The 19,997-nt window shown below is 41.5% G+C and overlaps 2 protein-coding genes across 4 annotated transcripts in view; one reads left to right on the top strand and one right to left on the bottom strand.

Annotated features, from left to right (window-relative positions):
- Nucleotides 1–1,314: 1,314 nt before the first annotated feature.
- Nucleotides 1,315–7,737, bottom strand: ky (kyphoscoliosis peptidase). The gene is made up of 7 exons (XM_037746695.1): nt 7,614–7,737; nt 6,153–6,739; nt 5,484–5,598; nt 5,248–5,365; nt 3,684–3,875; nt 3,311–3,501; nt 1,315–3,121 (listed from the first exon to the last, which is right to left on the bottom strand). The coding sequence occupies exons 2-7, from the start codon at nt 6,717–6,719 to the stop codon at nt 1,782–1,784; spliced, it is 2,523 nt and encodes an 840-aa protein (XP_037602623.1). The 5' UTR covers nt 6,720–6,739; nt 7,614–7,737; the 3' UTR covers nt 1,315–1,781.
- Nucleotides 7,738–14,591: 6,854 nt separating this feature from the next.
- The window catches only part of slc4a11 (solute carrier family 4 member 11), a 138,490-nt gene continuing 133,084 nt past the window's right edge, over nt 14,592–19,997 (top strand). For all 3 annotated transcript variants that reach the window (XM_037746689.1, XM_037746694.1, XM_037746691.1), the window contains exon 1: nt 14,592–14,836. In XM_037746689.1, the coding sequence (XP_037602617.1) occupies nt 14,776–14,836 (61 nt within the window). In that variant the 5' untranslated portion in view covers nt 14,592–14,775. The remainder of the gene's footprint in view (nt 14,837–19,997) is intronic.

The raw sequence follows: 19,997 nt of genomic DNA, 5'->3' as shown, positions 1-19,997 counted from the left end.
CTGAAGCTAATAAGTCAATATGTTGCATGTTTTAGTGGGATGGAAAGGAAGGTGTCACCAACATAATCTGTCTTCTGGGTTTCACAGTTTCCAGCTGCATGGGACGAGTTGTTAACCATGACATACACTCAGATGCCAGTGTATTATGTACACCTTGCTGAAACCAATGCAGTCTAATACAACAATCCTGCAGTAAATCGTCCCTTCACAAAGGTCATTATGTTCAGTTTTTGAGAGCCGTTGATTTAAATTTTGGAGGCTACAGTTTGCAGTTGAATTGACAGGTGTTTCTATTATTTTGTCCACCCCATTTACATCAGTGAGGGTAGGCTAAATAACAGAAACACTTCTCTGTATAATAGAATACGGTTCAGCAGCACTGCAAACTTCAAATTATAACCTTCATAAAGGCACGAATTATTGCAAAACTGTTGTATTAGACAGTGTTGGTTTTAGCTATAGGTGTACCTAATAAACTGGCAACCACAGGTGGAGGGTAGGGGAGGCACGGGGGAACCAGGACTGAGTGGGGGTAGACTGTCATACCCTGCTGCAGTAAAATGAGACATTTTCTAAAGGGACTCTGGTGCTCGGAAACACTACCGCTTCTGTCCACAGGGACCGCCAAAGTCAACACAAACTGAATGTTCCTCGAAGTAGATTTAAAGGGACAGTGTGGTTTAGTTTTGAAGTGGGGTTATATGAGGTACTTCTTCATAGTCGGTGTATTACCCACAGTAGATGGCGGTCGGCGTGCCCCCAGTTTGGAGAAACAGACAGGAGTACAAGCACGGGAGCAAAGCAAAACATATTTTAGCCACCTAAAAGAAACGCTCACCTAAAAAATGTTATATTTGTATAAATGTACGCTATATTTAGAATATTTTCACTGCTGTATTTTGCTGTTAGACAGACCTTTCTAACGGGGGAACTGAACTGAAAGTGAAACTCATCTATGCTCTCTCCAAAGCCAGCAGACTTTGTTGATAAAAACAGTATAGATACGTTTCAGTTCAGTTCCCTGTTGGAAAATATGCTAAATATAGCGTACACTTAAACAGATATTGATTCAAACTGAAGCGGTGCTGACCGTCATCTACTGTAGGTAATACTCTGATGGATACAACCCCACTTCAAAGCACCCGAATTATCCCTTTACGTTTAGGCGCCTTAACCCTTAGGCTACCAGGATTAGCAACAAGTTAAAGTTATACTTGATCATGAACTAAAACAAATGCTTGAAGATCACTAAAATTACAATGTTATGCACCCGTGCGTGTTTGGGGGGAGAAAGAAAGAGTCATCCAGATCTAGATGTTGTTTTCACAGTATATTTTTATTGCACGCTTTTTGACAACCATCATTTCATAATGCAGGTTTACTTCTTAAAACATAATAATAAGAATGCACTCTTGATGAGTATGACATCACGGCTGAGCACCACAGCTGAGCACCATTTTTTAAATTCTGCACTGAATACTACCTGGATCAAATAATAGCTATCAAAACAAATCCCAAACAATTGCAAACAGGTAAGTTTGGTATTGCATTCACTTCATTGCTACAAAGTTTGCACATTCACAGAACCATATTTCAAATTTCATACACCTTGTTATGACTCTGTGTGTGTTCTGTTGATGCAGTTAAACCTGAAAGATTATTGCTCACATTTTGAGTATTGATATTTTCTACCCCAGTGTGATTTGCATTAGTCCGTTTCAATAGCTTCATTAGGCAGTTATCAGCTATGTTCAGATCCATCTGGTCTCCACCAGCCTTTTTCACACTCCCTCCGACTGCTTGATGTCAAAGGTCATCAGAACAGCCATGTCGCTGGACTCTCCCGAGGTGGCGGCGGCCAGTTTCAGTTGCTGGAGACCGTTTCCACTGAAAACCTCCCCCTCCCAGACTCTGCTCTTGTTCAGTTTCAGATCAGTCCGCGTCTCTCCCATCATGCTCACCCTCTGGGCCCCGGGGACCCTCACCCTGAAGCGGACCCACGAGAGGGGCTCCAGCAGGCCCACACGGGGCTCAAAGAGCACGCAGCCTTTCCTCCAGGCGGAGTAGACGCTGGGGAACGGAGGCCCCGGCTGATCGCAGCTGTTCCTCAGAACAAAGTCACACATGGGGTTGAAGTCTCCACCGGGGGTGATCTTAGCGTACAGGCCCAGCCGATACACCCCAGCATCAGGCAGGCTGACGCTCACCGTCACCTTGCTGTCTGTGTACGTGCAGAAGAGCTGGCGTGACAGCGGGATGGCTGCCGGTTTGTTCTCTTCTCTGCTGAGCACAGTGTGGAGCTCAAGGTCCCGCTGGTTGTGGAAGGTGATGTTACACTTGCCCTGCTGGGTGCTCACTAGCGCCGTCATGTGGCTGAATTTGGACAGCCCCGCCTCCGATGTGCGGGTGCCCGGCCCGCACACCGAGCCCAGGTTAGGAGGGTAAAGCTGATCCGGACCGATCACCTTCCCTTTGCAGTGCAACAGGAAGTTAGCAGCGTTCTGGAACTTGACGTCTGTTTTCTCGTAGTCTCGCACAAACACCGACAGCCGGTAGAAGCCACGCAAAGGGCACAGGACGTGGCAGGTCAGGACATCCGGTTGGATCTGAGTAGCCAGGCAGCGTTTGGCTACAGCAGCTTCCAGCCCGGGGTGGACCAGTTCACACAGCACCATCAGAGGCCGGGACGTCTTCAACGCCAACTCAAACACACCTTCTTCCACCTCGGCAGCCTTGCTGCCCTGACTGCTGCCCTGGCTGCTGCCTGTGATGCCCAGAGACGCTGCAGCAGGCTGCAGGCCCCAAGACAAGAAGGGGTTCTCTGGGATCTCCTCCATGGCCCTGGGGATCGGACACTCGACCGTGAAGGAGCAGACCCAAATCAGAGGCGTGGTGGCGGTTTCAGGCCTGGCGAACACCTTCACGTCATACACGCCACTCGCAGGCGGCAGGAGCTGCAGCTTCATGCTCCGATGGGAAACCGTCAGGAGGCCAAAGGAGGAGTTGTTGGACTCTTTCTGCTCCGGAGCTCCACAATAGAGAAGGTCCTGGTGCTGTGTGATCTCATAGGTGAAAGTTGCTGGCCTGGAGAAGCTGAGGGACACGTTGGCCTCGCCGTCAACTGAGAAGGAAATCAGAAGTGGAAAATAAGATTGTTGGTTGGCAAAATTCAAATGGAATTGGCTGAATTCATATCAAAGAAACAAATACTTACTCATTGTTGGACAATAACAAATGCATATAATGTAATATTTTGAGTGCATAAAAATTGTGTAAAAACGGGAGGATTGATGTAGAAGTGAGGACGGACCTGTGACGATGCGACACAGGTGAGGCTGAATCAGCCGGAGCCCCATGGTGAAGAAGGCTGATGTCTTGAAGACCCTCCTCTCAAACTCCTCCAGGGGGATGGGCGTGTCCAGGAGCTGCCATTTCTCCTCGTCGGGGAAGTGCGAATCTATGAACTCCTCTGGGTCCGTGAGGAAATAGAAATCATCGAACCTTGGAGGCAACAGATGGAGACAGCAGACTGGTTTGAGGCTCAACTCGCTGCTGGTTTCGTTTAAATGATAACGAGCAAAAGAGCAAACCCAAACTGGTCACGGTTGCAGTGTTGTGGTGCTTTTATGGAATCGCTTGCAGTAAAAAACAAAAGGATGCTAATCATTCTTCCATTTTCCAACCTTTTGACGAAGCTTTCATGTTCCATATCCACCCGTCCTGCTCCCCAACAGGCGTCCAATAGGAACCACTGTCCCCCCAGAAGCACAGAGTTCCACAGGTGATCAGATTTCACATTCTGGAGGCTCTGGCCCTGGAGGTACCCGATGCCCTTACTGTGGCCCGGCACTTCTTGGCACTCGATGCCAACCTCTCTGTAAACACAAACCAAACAGAGCACGCTCACTGCCTTTTTTTTTTTTTTATATCTCGTGTCCTTAAACTCAAGTTCAAGGTTAGCCTACTGTTTGTGCTGTATAGGTCTTGAATACAATCACGCACTTCAGATTATTTATACTGGAAACGTCTATGTTGAACCAGAAGGGACCAAGGATGCAGAACGCAGAACAATACTGAGAGACTGGAGGGAAGAATGGGAACAGAATGAGCACTTTTGAGTGTAGGTGACTAAACTCAGAAAAATGTACTGCAATATGGAATCCTATTGTGCAGTATGTTTTTCTCTGTACACAGTAAGTATTGTGTTTTCATCCTTTCAACATGTCTCTTGAAAAAAATTATGAAAATCTCCGTGAGGCATAAAAGCACAGAGACCTTTTTTTCAGAAGCATTCTGTTATTTTCCATTTGTTTTCAGCTTTAGTGAGCCATATGAAAGTATACGTGATTTGTAGTAAAAAAGATGAAACGTTAGTCTTAGACATTGGGGAGTGTCTAATATATTTAAGGTGAGACACTACAGGTAAAAACGTTGTTTTTCATGCACTGATCAGTTTTGAGATTTTGGGCTATTGCTTCCATAACATGTCGAAAACATCCAAAATACACATTCAGATGTTTATTTTACTACTTTATCTATTTGCATCTGTAGATTTCTCCTAAATTCACCAACAGTTATAATTAGATAATTCCTCATATTTAAACAAAAATGCTGGGGAAGTTTCATGATTGTATCTATTAGTTCAATCTTTTTACCCTACTGACCTGTAGTGTCTTGCAAAATGTATGGAATTTTACAATCCATATCTTAAAAGGCCAGTTTTTTTCTCAGACTCTGAGCCAGAAATCACCTCCTTCAGCAGCACTTACATCCACCAAACCTTCCAGTTTCATTCCTATCTATATTCTGAAGGTTTTTACAGAGGGAACTGTTCATATATCATTCATAGCCTGTTTTATAGGACATTTTATTCCTAAAAATGTGGCAAAAATTGATATTTTTTTATTGCTGACAGTATTTTCAGATATATGGAGTGATAAAAACAGATATCTAAAATCCCCTCTAAAAACCTTTGATTGTAATATGTCAACAAAAAGAAATGAGAATTTTGAACCTGACTTTATCCAATGTCCACATGTCTGTTCTGATTATGCAAATTAGCACATATTTAATAAGATAATGCCTCATTTACATGTTTAAACATCAAATTTCAGAAAACTTGTAATACAAAAAATAATTGTCTTCATGTAAGTAACCAACTGGGGAGGTTTCATAGTGATATCTATTAGTTAAACGTGTATCTTATTCACCTGTAGCGTCTCCCCTTAAAGATTGTGTTGTGTTTACCTGCACATCTCTGTACAGAGGCAGGCGTAGCCGCAGCACACACCGCGACCGGCCGCTATCACCTCCTCCGGGGAGCTCAGCTTCTGTGAGCGGCCGAGGTACCCGCTCACATCATACTCTATGAAGACATCACACAACAGCTCTTAAACACAGATACATCACCTATCCTAAAACTGTGTCTGTGAAATGTGGTGTATTACAGAACACTAGGATTTATAGTTCAGTGAAATACCCACCGATGTTGTGGCACAACCAGATCCAGATGGCACGAAGCCTCTCCAGCTCATTTCTGGCTCCTTGTGTGATGCCCTGTGCTATCGTCTTCACATCATACACACACTTTTCCTTCAGCTGCAACACAAAAGATATCAACTGTTAGATAAAGTATGTTTTTATAGGTAATTAGTCCTGTAAGTTATACACTGGTATCCAAAGATGGAGTGTTTATGTTTTCAGCGTCCATGTAAACCATTGCCACAGTTTGTTTTTCATCATCCTATTTGCCAGCATCTTTCAGTGTATTGATCAAACCGGGTTACTCATCCATGCTCAAGGATGCGAGTGCTGCCTGAGAGCTGCGAGCATTTGTTATGTTTTTTTTTTATTGCAGTAGATGAGTAGATGTTATCATTCCTCAATGCTCAGGAGCACAAAGACCCGTCTCTGTTGTGGCTTTGTTTGTGGTGTTCTTAGTAAGCTTCGGTTCAGTTTTATCCTGCTGCAAATGTCCTCTAACTTCAGTTTGGATGAGTTTGAGTATAGATCATAATTTTGTTGTAGCTTAAATGGTGAAGCATGGACTGATGTAAGTCACTTAAAGATTCTGCACTTTGCCCGGCAACAGTAAAAACGTCAGCACTTCCTGTGTTATGTTATGTTACGCCAGGATGTGTCAGTGTGGTCACCTCTGCTCCCGCCCTGATGACATGTGAGTCAACCCTGTGGAAGGTCTCAGAGTTGGTGAAGAGGTCCTTTCGACGCCTCCTCTTCCCTCCCGCCACGGGGCACGCTGACACCCTCTGTCCCAGGTGTGCTTTTGGCTTCAGGTGCCTGTGTTCCTCCATTTCCTTCCTCACCGCGCTCTTCTTCACCACGGTGATGGTCCTGGCTGCGCTCTCGGACGACAGCTGCCTTTTTGCCACGGGACGCTGATCTTCACTTTCAGCCGTCAGCTTCTCAAACACGCTCTTCCTTGAGCTCATCACAGCATTCTGGGAAGCTTCAGCAGCTGCCGTGTCTCCCCTAGCGGGAGGAGGCTTTGGACTCCCCTGGGCCTGGTTCTCATTGCGTACCAGAGCTCCTATGACAGCAACGGGGCTCGCTTCGCTTAAGATTCGGTGCTCCTGGAGGTCATGAAGCTCCAGGGCCCTCACCTGTACGCATCCCTTCTGGGTCACCTCATCTTGCTGAGAAAGGTGTGCAGCACAGGAGAAGGGGAAGGAGAACTTCTGAATTGCAACCTTAGCTGACATTATGCCGGAAGCATGGCGTCCTAACCAAAGAGAAGGTAGATACTATTAAAAACAAACAAAGAAGCCATTTTTCTTTGAGCTATTTTTAGCTGATGTTCTTAATCCTGTGAGCAGGTAGTGGGAAAGATCCACAGCGCTGTTACACAATCTGCACCGGGTGAAGCAGAAAGTATATTCCATACAGTACGTTCTGCGTAAGACAGTGATGAATTGGCAATTATATCATGTCTATTCATGACCAGAAATGAACGCAAAGGTTGGAATCATTAGTCACTGTCACGGTTAACGGCGGAAAGAAAGTCAAAGCCTTCGCCAGATTAGCATGACCTTATAACTTCCTGTATGTGACCAACCTGCAGATTGATGGCCGTATTCAAACACGCCTTAAAAAGAGAGCGACATGTGTGAACATGTTGTGACTGTAATCTGTTGAAAAATGACTTATTCTGTTTGAAGGGAGAGCACAGGTTGGCACGGGGGAGACACTGGCCGTCCTTCCAACCAGATGACCCGGGCTGGACCTCCGTGTTGGCAAGTATCTGCCCAGCTCAAGTGTCCTTCAGCAGCCCACTAAGTCCTATCAGCTCTGCGGGCGCTATGCTGCGGCTGACCCTGACCTCTGACCTTCCTGGAGTGCAACTAAGGAGAAGGTCCCAACGGATATCATAAGGTATCACCACTCAATGTTGGAGTAAACCCCGTCCCAAAATAAAATCATGATAGTACTTATCTCCCCCCCAAAAAACACACAGCATTTTATTATCACTGATCTTCAATGTTCATGATAACTCTTCAAAATGCAGATTTATGTTAGATTAACACTCATAAAAGTAAAGGTGGGTAAACCCAGTCTAGGTTGGTTTAGCTCTTGCTACATCCCTAAAAGTCACTTACCCTGAGAGGATTTAAAATGCCTGCTGGATGTTTGCTGGAGTGTCGGGCAGAGATGTTTCCACTGTGTGTTCTCAGTGGTCCCCCGTAGCAGGGGGGAGGTTTATATACTCCCCAGTGGCCTGCCAGGACAGGCCCCAGAATAACAGGCCTAAAAATACTACAAAGCAGTTAAGACCAGCCAATAGAGTAAGCCCCAACTGAGGAGTGTGACGTCTGTGTGTGTGTGTGTGGCTTACAGATGTATGTTCTGATGTGGTGTGTGTGCTCTGTACATGCATTGGCTAATCAGTGAATACATACTGCATATGCATATCTGAGTGTGAATGTGTGCGTATGTGTGGCGTTGATGGGCGGGCGGGAAGGTTGGTGCGCGAGCATGTGTTGGGTGCGACGGAGGGTTTCGGATTCAGCGAAGAGTTGGCCGTTCAAAGAAGGGTTTATGAAGGGTCCTGGCATACGATAACGCCCGCATCAAGATTAAACACACACTCAGTCACCCCTGTTTCTGTCACACACGCACAAATACACAATTTACTTCGTCTCAGTTGCATTTTGCAGAGCACCTGTCTGAATAAATGCTAATCGCTTTTATTAGATTAGACATGTACAAAAGAGATGTTGTGAAGTTAGTGGTTGCACATTCAAAGAAAATATAGATAACAAATGAAAGGGAAAACTAAAAAAAGAAACATTTAAACCTGCAATAACTGCAATTTATGGGGCCACTTGGGAGCAGCGGAAACGAGCTTTAACACACCACTGGATATAACATTATAAAGTTGATATGGTGAACTCGTTAGAGAATAAGGGTACAGTGCTCGGTGGAGTACTTGTTAAAGCTGCTAAATGCTCCACTGTGTTCACCAGCTAGTTGCTAACTTTGTCTATCTGCTGTTTAGTGCTGGGCAGGTGGCGTACAGTTGGTTTATCTGTACTTTTATGGCTAAAAACAGCTGCCCTCTGCAGTCCAAAACTACACTATGACACTGATGAGAGTTAACAAAAACAGTATCGATGATAGTCTAAGGCGTATAATAGTGCAGTTAAAATAAATATAAACATAAGTAAATATAATATAGTAATGTAAATGTAAGCTGGGATGAACGGACAGCTCTGGGTGATGATTCTCTGTGAGTTCATCAATACAAGTGACTCCTTTTACATTACACATGTCACACTGTTGTTATTGTAGAAATATATATTTTTTTAATGGACAAACATTTGGGATAAGCTGTTCAAAGGGAGATCCTCAGGTGGTTGTGCAATAGAGAAGCAAATGTGGAAAAACAATTACAAAAAGATTTAACATACAGGAAAGTTGTAACACTTATAAATATTGGAAAAGCTTTAAATGTAAGATTGGGTAAATTGAGTAAAAGATGGACATGAAGGGGCAGAAACACTGACACAGTCCTAAATATACTTTAATCAAAGCACAGTCGAGTCGATCATCTTCTATGATCATCACAGGTGATTTGAACTTTTGAGCATACTGTAGATTAATACTGCATAAAGGAAAGGAGTCTTTGAAACCAGCTTTTGTCTGATTGAACCACCACAAACCTGCAGAGAGAGAGAGAAGGAGAACTTGTTGGTTGATCAGCGTTAACACCTCACCCCACAGATCCAGTATTACATAACATCGCCATATGTCAGTGTTGATGTTGACGCGTGGGCAAGGTGGAGGGACAGCCACCTCCGCCGGCGGTGGTGGTGGTGGTGGTAGATCCTGATTCTGAGCCAGCTGACTGTGAAAGCACGGAGAGTAATAATGCCATCTGGAACAGCTGTCAGCCAAGGAATCTCGCTCTGGCTTATTAGGGGAGAGCAGAGGAGCAGGGGGGGATTCTCTCCAACTCAGAGAGAGGTGAGACACTCGGAGGGGAGATGAGAAGCTCTGATATGAAAAGGAAATCACTGCAGTCTGAAAAGGAGGAATGCTAATCTGCTTCCAGGCATTAGTGAATTTATTATAGTCAGAAAATGTGGATTTCAGTCCCCTTTAGAGTTCGGGAGCTTTAGATGTCTGGTTTATGCTAAAATTCAGCAACCTTTCACACTATTTAACCACCAGACGAAGACGGCTTCTTCATTTTAGAGCATTTACATCATCTAAGTGAGAAGACTGTGTGAGTTTCCAGCTCAGCGGTCACTAAATACACATCCAAAACTTTGCTCCTGGGATCACACATTACGGCAAAGCATTATTATTATTATTATATTTTCACTGCACGATTATTGTGGCCAAAATAATTCACACTAACAATATTATTGCAATATCTATAGAACATTTTGGGGAACAAAATAATAAATTAATCTTTGTTTATCGTGCATTTTGGCAAATTAATTACACACAAAATAGGAGTGTAAGGAGGTGGAGAGAGAGTCTGTAACCATAACTGTATATATACAATGATTAAAGAGGTGCTGGATTATTTAAACAATATTATCATATATGTATCATTAACATGATATAAATATTATCACGGTTATCATCAATAACGGTATATCGTGACACTCTTAATTGGCAAGTATAAATGTTTTTATACTCATTATTTCAAAACCAATGACAGTGTCCACTCATTAAAGTACTTATCTCTGTAATTTAACAGACAAAGTGTCACTAAAGGTCCTCTTACTGTTTTTTTCTCACACTCAAAGACCTGCACGTAGGTCACATGATGACAATGAACTCCATGTCTACTGCACAAACTCCATCTGCAGAGGAAGACAGTGAGATGTTGAAAAAGCAGGCAGGTGGACCTTAAGTTGTTTTTGTCAAGAATGAACTTTGAACTTCAATCTAAAGATCGTAAGTTGCGTTAAAGAAATTAATTGCATTAAAACAAATTTGCATTAACGTGTTTTTAATTGCATTAACTTTGACAGCACTAATTTAGAAGTAAATTTAATAAAAATGCAGTGGAAGAAATTAATGAAATTTGGACTTGAAAGTGTCTAAAGTTAAGGTGCATCATGAGGTGGTCCTGGGTGTGTGCAGCGTAGTCGCTAAATCCACCTTCACCATGTTTGCTTCTGACTGGAGGCACAACAACCTGTTTCCTTGAGATCTAACGGACCAACTGGGTTCATATTCTTCAAACATATCAAAAACATATTTTGGCCTTCGGCTGTTGTGTGATTTCATAAACTAGCTGAGGCACTTTAAGATCTATTCTATAACTAACTTGGAGCTGCTGTAATGTCCTCAGCTGTCTGGCTTCTCGTTATTGTAGCGGCAGCAGCAGCATCAGCAGCAGCAGCAGCAGCAGCAGCAGCAGCAGCAGCAGCAGCAGCAGTCAAAATGTGTGTCTTTTTTGAGAAGATCAAGAACAAGAGTGCGTTGCACCCCGCTGGAGATGAAGGCACGAATGAGCTTCTCTAAATCTCACGTGGACATGAGACCTTCTGTTTCTGGCTATTTTTGGAGGATAAAAAGCTGATTTATAGTCATTACTGCTGTGGCAGTGCCGCTGTGTTGATGCAGCAGCTGGAGCTACAATCTTGAGTCCATTAAAAGAAGATTTCTGACTTGGACTTTAGTTTTTAGAGCAAATTGTGAGAAAAAGAAATGAGAAAGTTGCAGAGTGCAGTACGACTGCTGCTGTATGATCAAAAGGCTGACTCCCACCTACAGATACAAATAAAAGTTTGATCAGATCGAGTCTCTGGGATACAACCTTTGTAAAAGCGTTTTAATAAGGGTGTGCTGCATAAAGCACATCTACCTGGAGGTTCTTGGTATATGAAATAATGAAATTGACCCTGTGAGTATCCAAACATACCTGACACAGCAGAGAACTCCCAGCACTCAGCTGAGAGCAGTTCTCCCCGCCGATCAACAGCTGGTGAATGCAGCTTAAGAACAGCATAATCTGGACAGCTGGGCAGCCTCTGTCATAATGGATGAGTTATACATTGTAATGTTAATGCATTGTTTTACCAATAGTAAACATAGCCTGTGGTTATAATACCACAGAAACTACAGCACAGTATCGGCCTCATACAAATGGGACAAACCGAATACTGACTCTAGAGATTTGCATTTTCGCGTCGGCTACCATAGTTCTTCTACATGTTTGACACACGGGAGACGTTTCAGTTGGTTGCAATGTGCAACCTCACCGCTAGATGCTGCCAAATCCTTCACACTGCACCTTTAAGTTGTTGGTATAACTGTTAGGATCTTATGTTTAAAGGGACTATATGTAAGAATCAGATAATGCTTGTTAACAGTGACACCTGTGGCAGTTAAGTCAACGTGGTGGGGGTCGGTCGTTTAGTGTTTAGCGGACATCATTTCTAACCGAACGTTAGCTATCGTTGCACACTGTTAACCCTGTAAGCAGAGCTGAAAATAAAGGCACTTGCGAGTGTGCATGATGTCACATCCCTTGGATTTTCCCAGAAAAAAACGGGCCCGCGTTCTTCACATTAAAAACAGTCTACAGGCTGAAGGTCTCATTTTTTAGGTTAGGTTACAACTTGTTCACACATTGACAATAAAACATGATTTAGAAGTGTAAAACTTACATACAGTCCCTTTAATACCACATTGCTACATATAATACTTTTACTATAATATTCTTTAGCTGAATTAGGCTTTTAATGATGATGTGCTGTGTTTCTGGAATAGTTTGCTTTAAAATGAACACAAAAGGCTGCATCTGTAAAAGTTTAACCATATAGAATATACAGAATATGTCCGTAATTAAGTACTTTGTTGTTGTTGTCCTGACCCTCACAAAGGGGTTGTAACTAGACAAATCAAACGGGTCATGATGATAAACAGGATAGGAAAGAACACATACAAAAAATACATCTACTAAACCAAATTATCTTTATTTCACTGACTCCTCTTATTGTCTTCTAATTTAATCGTCACAAGCCATAAAATGTTGGGGAAATACTGCCTAGACAATTTTCCATAAAGTTTTATTAAATAAATACTCACCTATAGGCTACTTATCTAAAAGAAGAACACATTTTTGTGTTTCTCTCTTGTGTTTCTAAAAGAAAGGGGTCTGTTTTATCCAGGTGTTTATAAACATCATTAGAAAACATTTATTTGTTTTTCATTATTTTAATTTAGATAATAGATACTTACATTCATGTTAGATTTAAAGGTCCCATATTGTCAAAAGGGACATTTTTTATTTTATAAAGCAGGTTTAAGTTCTATATGAATACTGTGAAAGTATCGAAACGCTTAATCCACAGAGAAATACACACAGCCCATATTCAGAAACTGCTTTGAAACAAGTCATCTGGATTTCTGGATATATTATATTTAGACCATTACACGGTTTTAAACATAAACATTCTAAATGTGTCCCAGTTTGTTTCCTGTTGCAGTGTATGTGAATAACGTCAGCTGACAGGAAGTAAACATGGACCCAAACTGTTGCCTAGCAACGAAATTCAGTTGCAATTCAGTTGAAATGCATCAAAACGGAGCGTTTCAGACAGACCTCTCCTCACACATTTCTTGTTTTGTTTTCATGACTGGATTTTGTGCAATTTATGTATGTGCAAATAAATAAATAAATAAACATGTTCTAGTAGAAACACAAAATAAAAGTATGAACCTGAAAATGAGCATGATATGGGACCTTTAATTATTTTCTCGTTAGTATCAAAAGTCAGTCCCAGAGGAGAGTTTAGATTTTGGACAGATTGTACCTTTAACTAGTATATTTTATTGCTGTTTAGAGACACAGCAGCAGTTACTGGTTGCAGGTGTCACTTTTAATGGCCGGTTAAACTCCTGTATTACCAGTGGATCCTCTCAGCAGGTAGTAACGGTTGCAGGTAGTAACGGTTGCAGGTAGTAACGGTTGCAGGTAGTAACGATTGCAGGTAGTAACGGTTGCAGGTTGTAACGATTGCATGTAGTAACGGTTGCAGGTAATAATGGTTGCAGGTAATAATGGTTGCAGGTAGTAATGGTTGCAGGTAATAATGGTTGCAGGTAGTAACGGTTGCAGGTAGTAACGATTGCAGGTAGTAACGGTTGCAGGTTGTAACGATTGCATGTAGTAACGGTTGCAGGTAATAATGGTTGCAGGTAATAATGGTTGCAGGTAGTAATGGTTGCAGGTAGGAACGGTTGATACTGGGTTTGGAGTGCCGGCGGTGGGCGGGATTCATTGGTCCTAGTGATGTGTTGGTCACGAACGAGCCGGTTCATTGAGCTGGCTCTTTTAAGTGAATGATGGGCTCCCATCCGAGAGCCTTTTTTTTTTTTTTTTTTTAATTCAAGGCAGAATGATAGGACGATCTTCTCCGCGCCGCGGGCACTCCATGCACTGACTGTGACTGAATGTTGTGTTAATGACGTCCGTGCAACCAATCATGTGATGAAAGACAAGGATCATACCATCAAGCAGGGAGGGGCGGCGCGCTGACGTTCTACAGGTACAGAGCAGGAGTGAGAGGAGGAGAGAAAGAGAGAGAGGAGTGTGGTGCACGAATAGCAGACAAGATGAGTGACAGTCGGAAACGAAGCAGCATGTACAATCAGAATCAGAATCAGAATCGTGTTTATTGCCAGGTTAAACAGTATAATAACAAAAGAATAGATAAAAACGTTAGAATAAAATAAAAATAAAAAATTGAAATTCTACCAATATACAATATACAAAATAAGTTATAAACAAAAATAAACATGATATAAACAGATATTGCTGGTGTGCAAACAATCAGGTAATTATTACGGTATACAATTACGGTATTCAGGAAATTATAGGGTTTAGTATAATTATATTGAATAATTTAAGTGATATATGTGAACACATACTAATCAAAAATCAAAACTGCGCTAAATTTGGCTGAATTATAAAAATGCAGAAGTGAAGTAAAACGAAGAGCCGTTTGGGAGCCGAAAGAGCCGGCTCTTCTCTTCTTGGTGAGCTGAGCCAAATGATCTGGATCACTAAAAAGAGCCGGACTTCCCATCATCACTAGTTGGTCCTGGCACTCGTCTGGCGCGTGCTGTCAGCTCACCTGATGATGACTGATGATTACTACTTCATGACTCTCTCTTGACTTTCAGGTAAATATAGTTACCGGACAAAACTACCGGCTCTTTAACTCGTTTCAAAGTGAAGAAGAAGAGAAGAAGAGAAGATCTCCCTTCGTTACCTGGAGACCTGGAGACGATATGAGGTCTGTTAGAGACGATGGAGAGGTGATGGAGGTGTCAATTAATCAATTTACTGGAGGTAAGAGACATCTTTTAGTTCTTTAAGTTGTTTATAACGAGTTTTCACACTGTCCTTACATTCATGCTTTAGTTGTGAAAACTGTATTTTTTTGTCTGATAAATGCTTTAATATTGTAAACTACTGTATACCAGCTACTTGTCATGCATGATGGCATGTTACTGTGAGAGAGCTATAGCTGGCTGCAGAGTTAAACTGCATTGTGTGTGTGTGTGAGAGAGATGGAGAGATAAAGAGAGATGGAGAGAGAGATTCTCTTTAATTAAATGTGACACACAAACTGCACCAGAGGAGGACCAATTTACTAAGAGAGGACAATTAGCCAGAGTGGAAACAAGACTTAAAGAACAGCCTCCATTATGTAGTTTGACTTGCTCAGCAGTGTTTGTGGCTATTATGTCCCCACTATTACAGTCATTTAGTACTAGTTTTTTTTGCATTTTAGACTTCTTCAATATGAAGGCAATACATTAAATCCACACCCAGCACCACTCTGAAATCCCCAGGATGTGTTCCCTAATCAAATCAAAAAAGAAAATGCACATATCACAGTCATTGCAGAAATAGTAAACATATTAGGACTCTTTCTTTCCTAATGTGGGACACTGAAAAGTCTATTCAATGGGCATCTGTTATAAGGCTTAAATCACCTTAAAGGGGACATATCGTGCTCATTTTCAGGTCCATGTTTGTATTTTGGGTTTCTACTAGAACATGTTTACATGCTGTAATGTTAAAAAAAACACATTATTTTCCTCATACTGTCTGTCTGAATATACCTGTATTTACCCTCTGTCTGAAACGCTCCGTTTTAGTGCATTTCAACGGATTTGCAATGGAATTGCGTTGCTAGGCAACAGTTTGGGTCTATGTTTACTTCCTGTCAGCTGATGTTATTTTACATACACTGTAATCAGGAAATAAACTGGGACACATTTAGAATGTTTACGTTTAAAACTGAAATTTCCTGATGTGGGACACTGAAAAGTCTGTTCCATGGCCATCTGTTATAAGGCTTAAAGCACCTTAAAGGGGACATATCGTGCTCATTTTCAGATTCATGTTTGTATTTTGGGTTTCTACTAGAACATGTTTACATGCTTTAATGTTAAAAAAACACATTATTTTTTCTCATACTGTCTGTCTGAATATACCTGTATTCACGCTCTGTCTGAAACGCTCCGTTTTAGCGCATTTTCATTGTGATTCTGATTGATCAATCACAGCGTTCTGCGGTCTGTAATTTGTCTTTAACAGACCGTTGCTATGTATAACAGACCGTTGCTATGTGCGCAGCTCTGATGTCGGACACTGGCGGCCCGTTTTTATGTCAAAATATTGATTTCTTAAGTAAGTAGCCGTGTAATAAGCGATATAATGTACAGCTAGCGGGTCATTGTTGTGAAAGAATCCCCTTCAGGGCGAGGAGAGACCGCCTGTGGGCGATTCTTTCACAACAACGACCGGCTCGCTGTACATTATCCCTTACGAAATGTATACCCTTAACATTACTTTTGTCTAAACACTATGTCATTGACCTTTGGGTGGTGCTCTTATTTGATCAAATAATGTACAAAAAAAACAAAAAATGAACAAGGCAGATTGTAGTTTAGGTGAATTTCACATGGTCTTTGCACACCTTTCAGTCGATTCACATATAGGCCTATTTGTCATTGCATTGACATCTTTGCAGGTTTTCACCCGAGACATGTTCTGATGTGTCAGGAGATGTGTGAGGAATACAACAGAACTCGTTATATATGGATAGAGGAGAATATTGAACACACAAGGGGAGTAAACAGTGTCGCTGGTGCCAAAAAACACATGTAAACAAGCAGCTTTAAATCCAACAAACAAGGAAATATGGCATCTTGAAATCTTTCCAATGTTTGCAGCCTCACATTTACTGTAAATATTAAGGCCTCTTAGAATATATGAAACAGTAAACCTCCTAGATCACCAATATTTTAAGCAAATAAGACACAAATAGGGTGGCAAAAATACTGTATTCCCATAAACCAATGACAATTTACTTATCTGAATTGTGGGAAGAAATCCAAGTGCAAACACAACACAAGAAAAAGACCAAAGATGTTGGTACAGATAAGTAGGATGTCTATCTTTATATCTATACATCTATAAAATACTATACATTAATGTAATCATGTGCAAGTCTTTTGTCCGATACTGAAGTTCCATATGTGCCTGACACACTGACTTTTGACCAATACTATTCTGTGACATCTTATAGCCTAATAGATATAATGTTGAGTAATCTAATAAGCATGCAAGTGCAGAAATCAGTGGCAAAAGTATTAGTTGATTAAAGGATAACTTAGGTATTTTTCAACCTAGACCCTATTTTCCCATATGTGGGGAACAAACTGCAATGTAATCTTTCGGGGCAACCTGGTACCGTCAGATTACGTCCACTAAAAGTGCTTGTTTTTGCCACTGACAGGCTCAAATTGTTATTATAAGTGTCTGACAACATTATAGAAAGAACCCTACAGAGAAATAAAATCTTTTTCTTACCTTTTGCTTGATCCGGTCTGTTTGTTATTGTATGTCTTGCTCGGAGAAGCCTCACTCTGAAATCTCGCATTGCATCCACATTGTTGAAATCATCTAAATATTCAGCCATGACATTGCAAAATCTTTTAGATATCACTAAACTACGCTTTCTGTATGCCAACATAACAAACTCTGACAACACCGGCAGTCCTCTCTCCAACTCTCACTCATGTTTCCATCGTTGTCGCTTCCGTCACATGTCACATGACACAATGACAAACGGAAAGCAAAATGTAAGAAAAAGGTTTTATTTCTCCATAGGGTCCTTTCCATAATGTTGTCAGACACTTACAATAACAATCTGAGCCTGTCAGTGGCAAAAACAAGCACTTTTAGTGGACGGATTGGTGATACTAGGTTGCCCCAAATGATTACTTTATAGCTCGTTTGGCTGCTGCCGTCTGCAGCGGTCTCCCTCAATACTGGACCAATTTCAAAAAGTGCTGTCACTTAGACACAAAAACATGGGAGAATAGGGTCCAGGTTGAAAAATACCGAAGTTAACCTTTAATCAATTGTTTATCAAGCCAAGAAGCTAAACATTCGTTGGTACCCGCTTCTCAAATCTAAAGATTTGCTGTTTTTCTTCACTTTAATATTACTGTAAATTAAATATCTTATAACTTTTGGGGTGTTTAGCAGACTAAAAAAGGCATTTGAAGAGCGAGGGGCATTTATTTTTTTACATTTGACAGACTAAACGGTTAATCAGTTCATAACGCTTTTGTCCATCGGTCCATCTTGTTGCTAAATAATAATTAATGTGCTTCTAAAGACATGTAAATCCAGAGGACAGATGGTAATTTTGTAATGGGTTATGTATGAATAATTGTGATGTGTTTGTGTTGTCTGATGGGTCTTACTTGTCTGTCTGTCGATGGTAACAGTATGTCTATTGTATGTGTACTTTTTCTCAAACTGAGCTGCCTATGGATGCAAAATGAATTTCAGTGCAAACTGACAATAAAGTCGTATCGTGTCGTATAAGAAATAATCAATAGTTATTGCATAATGAAAAAAAATCCATAGAAACCACGTAAAATGCTATTTGATATATGATATAAAAAGAATCAGAAAGACAGGTTTTCCTTCATACAGTAGGCTTGCAGTAGCTTGATTTTTTTGTTTTCTTTTACTACTCAGTTCCTACATCAAAATGAAATCAAGATGCTTGTAATTGGAACACTTCACAGAAAGACACACTATTAGCCTTTTGAACCTTACTTTGCTTTATCTTGTATTTTTAATTGGTCGTTGCGGAGCTTTAATGCTTTAATGCCCTGAAATCCTTGCAAAGTTCAGAGCCTTCTTTAAATAAAAATCGCTATTCCTGTGACCTTGAAATTCCCCAAACAAGCACTTCTTTCCATATCATCCAGTGTGTTATTGTGTAACTGTCTGCCTTCACCAGGATTACCTCTTTTTTTCTATGCCATTTGGCTGGCGCTTTCATCCTGAGCTCCTGGTGGACTTGAGAGTGCATACATGTTGTTTTGTTCCGCTGGGAGTCGAGCTTCTATCTCTGACGCTGTTAACGCCATGCTCTACATGTTGACCTACTCGGGAGAATACACCATGACCCTGTTAGCACTGTACAGTATACATGAAAAAAATAAAATAAAAAAAATGTAGAGGTCAAGCCATATGGGTTGTTAATGGTTGATTACATTTTTAAATGGAATTCACGGTTAGCTGATGTTCTGTGTGGGATACAGTACACAACAGTATTTTAAAATGCTAAATGTAAGGGATGATGTCCAATGAGTTGTCCATTATCAGGAATTAATGGATGACGTGGAGGCCAGAACCGGCCCTTCGCAAAGTCCATTAATTCCTGATTATGGACCAACACAGTCTCACGGCAGTTCGTCAAATAATAACAAAATGTAATCTATTTGATTCGTGTACATTGACACGAATTTCCTTTTTTTTTTTTCGTGACGCTCAGCACGACTTTCAACAATGGATTTTTCATGCGTTTTCCTTCGAATGTCCAGGAACAGTACGCACGAGTCAATTTCCACTCCAGTCTTTTCAAAAATAAAACTACTTTGTTAGGTTTATGAAAAGATCGACTTGGTTAAGCTTAAAGGGACTATTTGTAAGATTCAGAAATGCTGCTTAACAGCGACACCTGTGGACTTGAAATCAACGAAAGTCAGCGTTGAGCTTGCGCTTGCTCGCTCTAAATATACCTGAACGAGCATCGCTCAAAACAGTGAGGCGACAGACGTCAGCTAAAAGCACAATATCACTCTATAGTTCAGCTGCTTGGCAGTAATGTTAGCTGACCAGACGAAGGTCTCTCCATGAATCACTGCTAATCCTAGTGTTGACTTTTCCTGCTCAGCGCAGGCTTCAGCAGCGGGGCTCCTCAACAAGTTACGTTATCGCCTCCCGACCGCAGCCGGCAGCCGAAGACACCGGCACCCGGTCGGTAACGAGACGACAACGTAACTCGTTAAGGAGCCCCGTCACTTCACAAGACACGGAAAACCTCTGTTGGTCTGGAGGAGCTGCAGCAGTTATTTTTGCACAAACGTCCACTCTACATTCACTAGATATTCTCAGGGCTACTAACTCTTCT

Source organism: Sebastes umbrosus, chromosome 16 (genome assembly GCF_015220745.1).
Source record: "Sebastes umbrosus isolate fSebUmb1 chromosome 16, fSebUmb1.pri, whole genome shotgun sequence".
Lineage (NCBI taxonomy): Eukaryota > Metazoa > Chordata > Actinopteri > Perciformes > Sebastidae > Sebastes > Sebastes umbrosus.
Note: the sequence above shows the minus strand (reverse complement) of the source record. Positions and strands in the feature narration are given on the sequence as shown.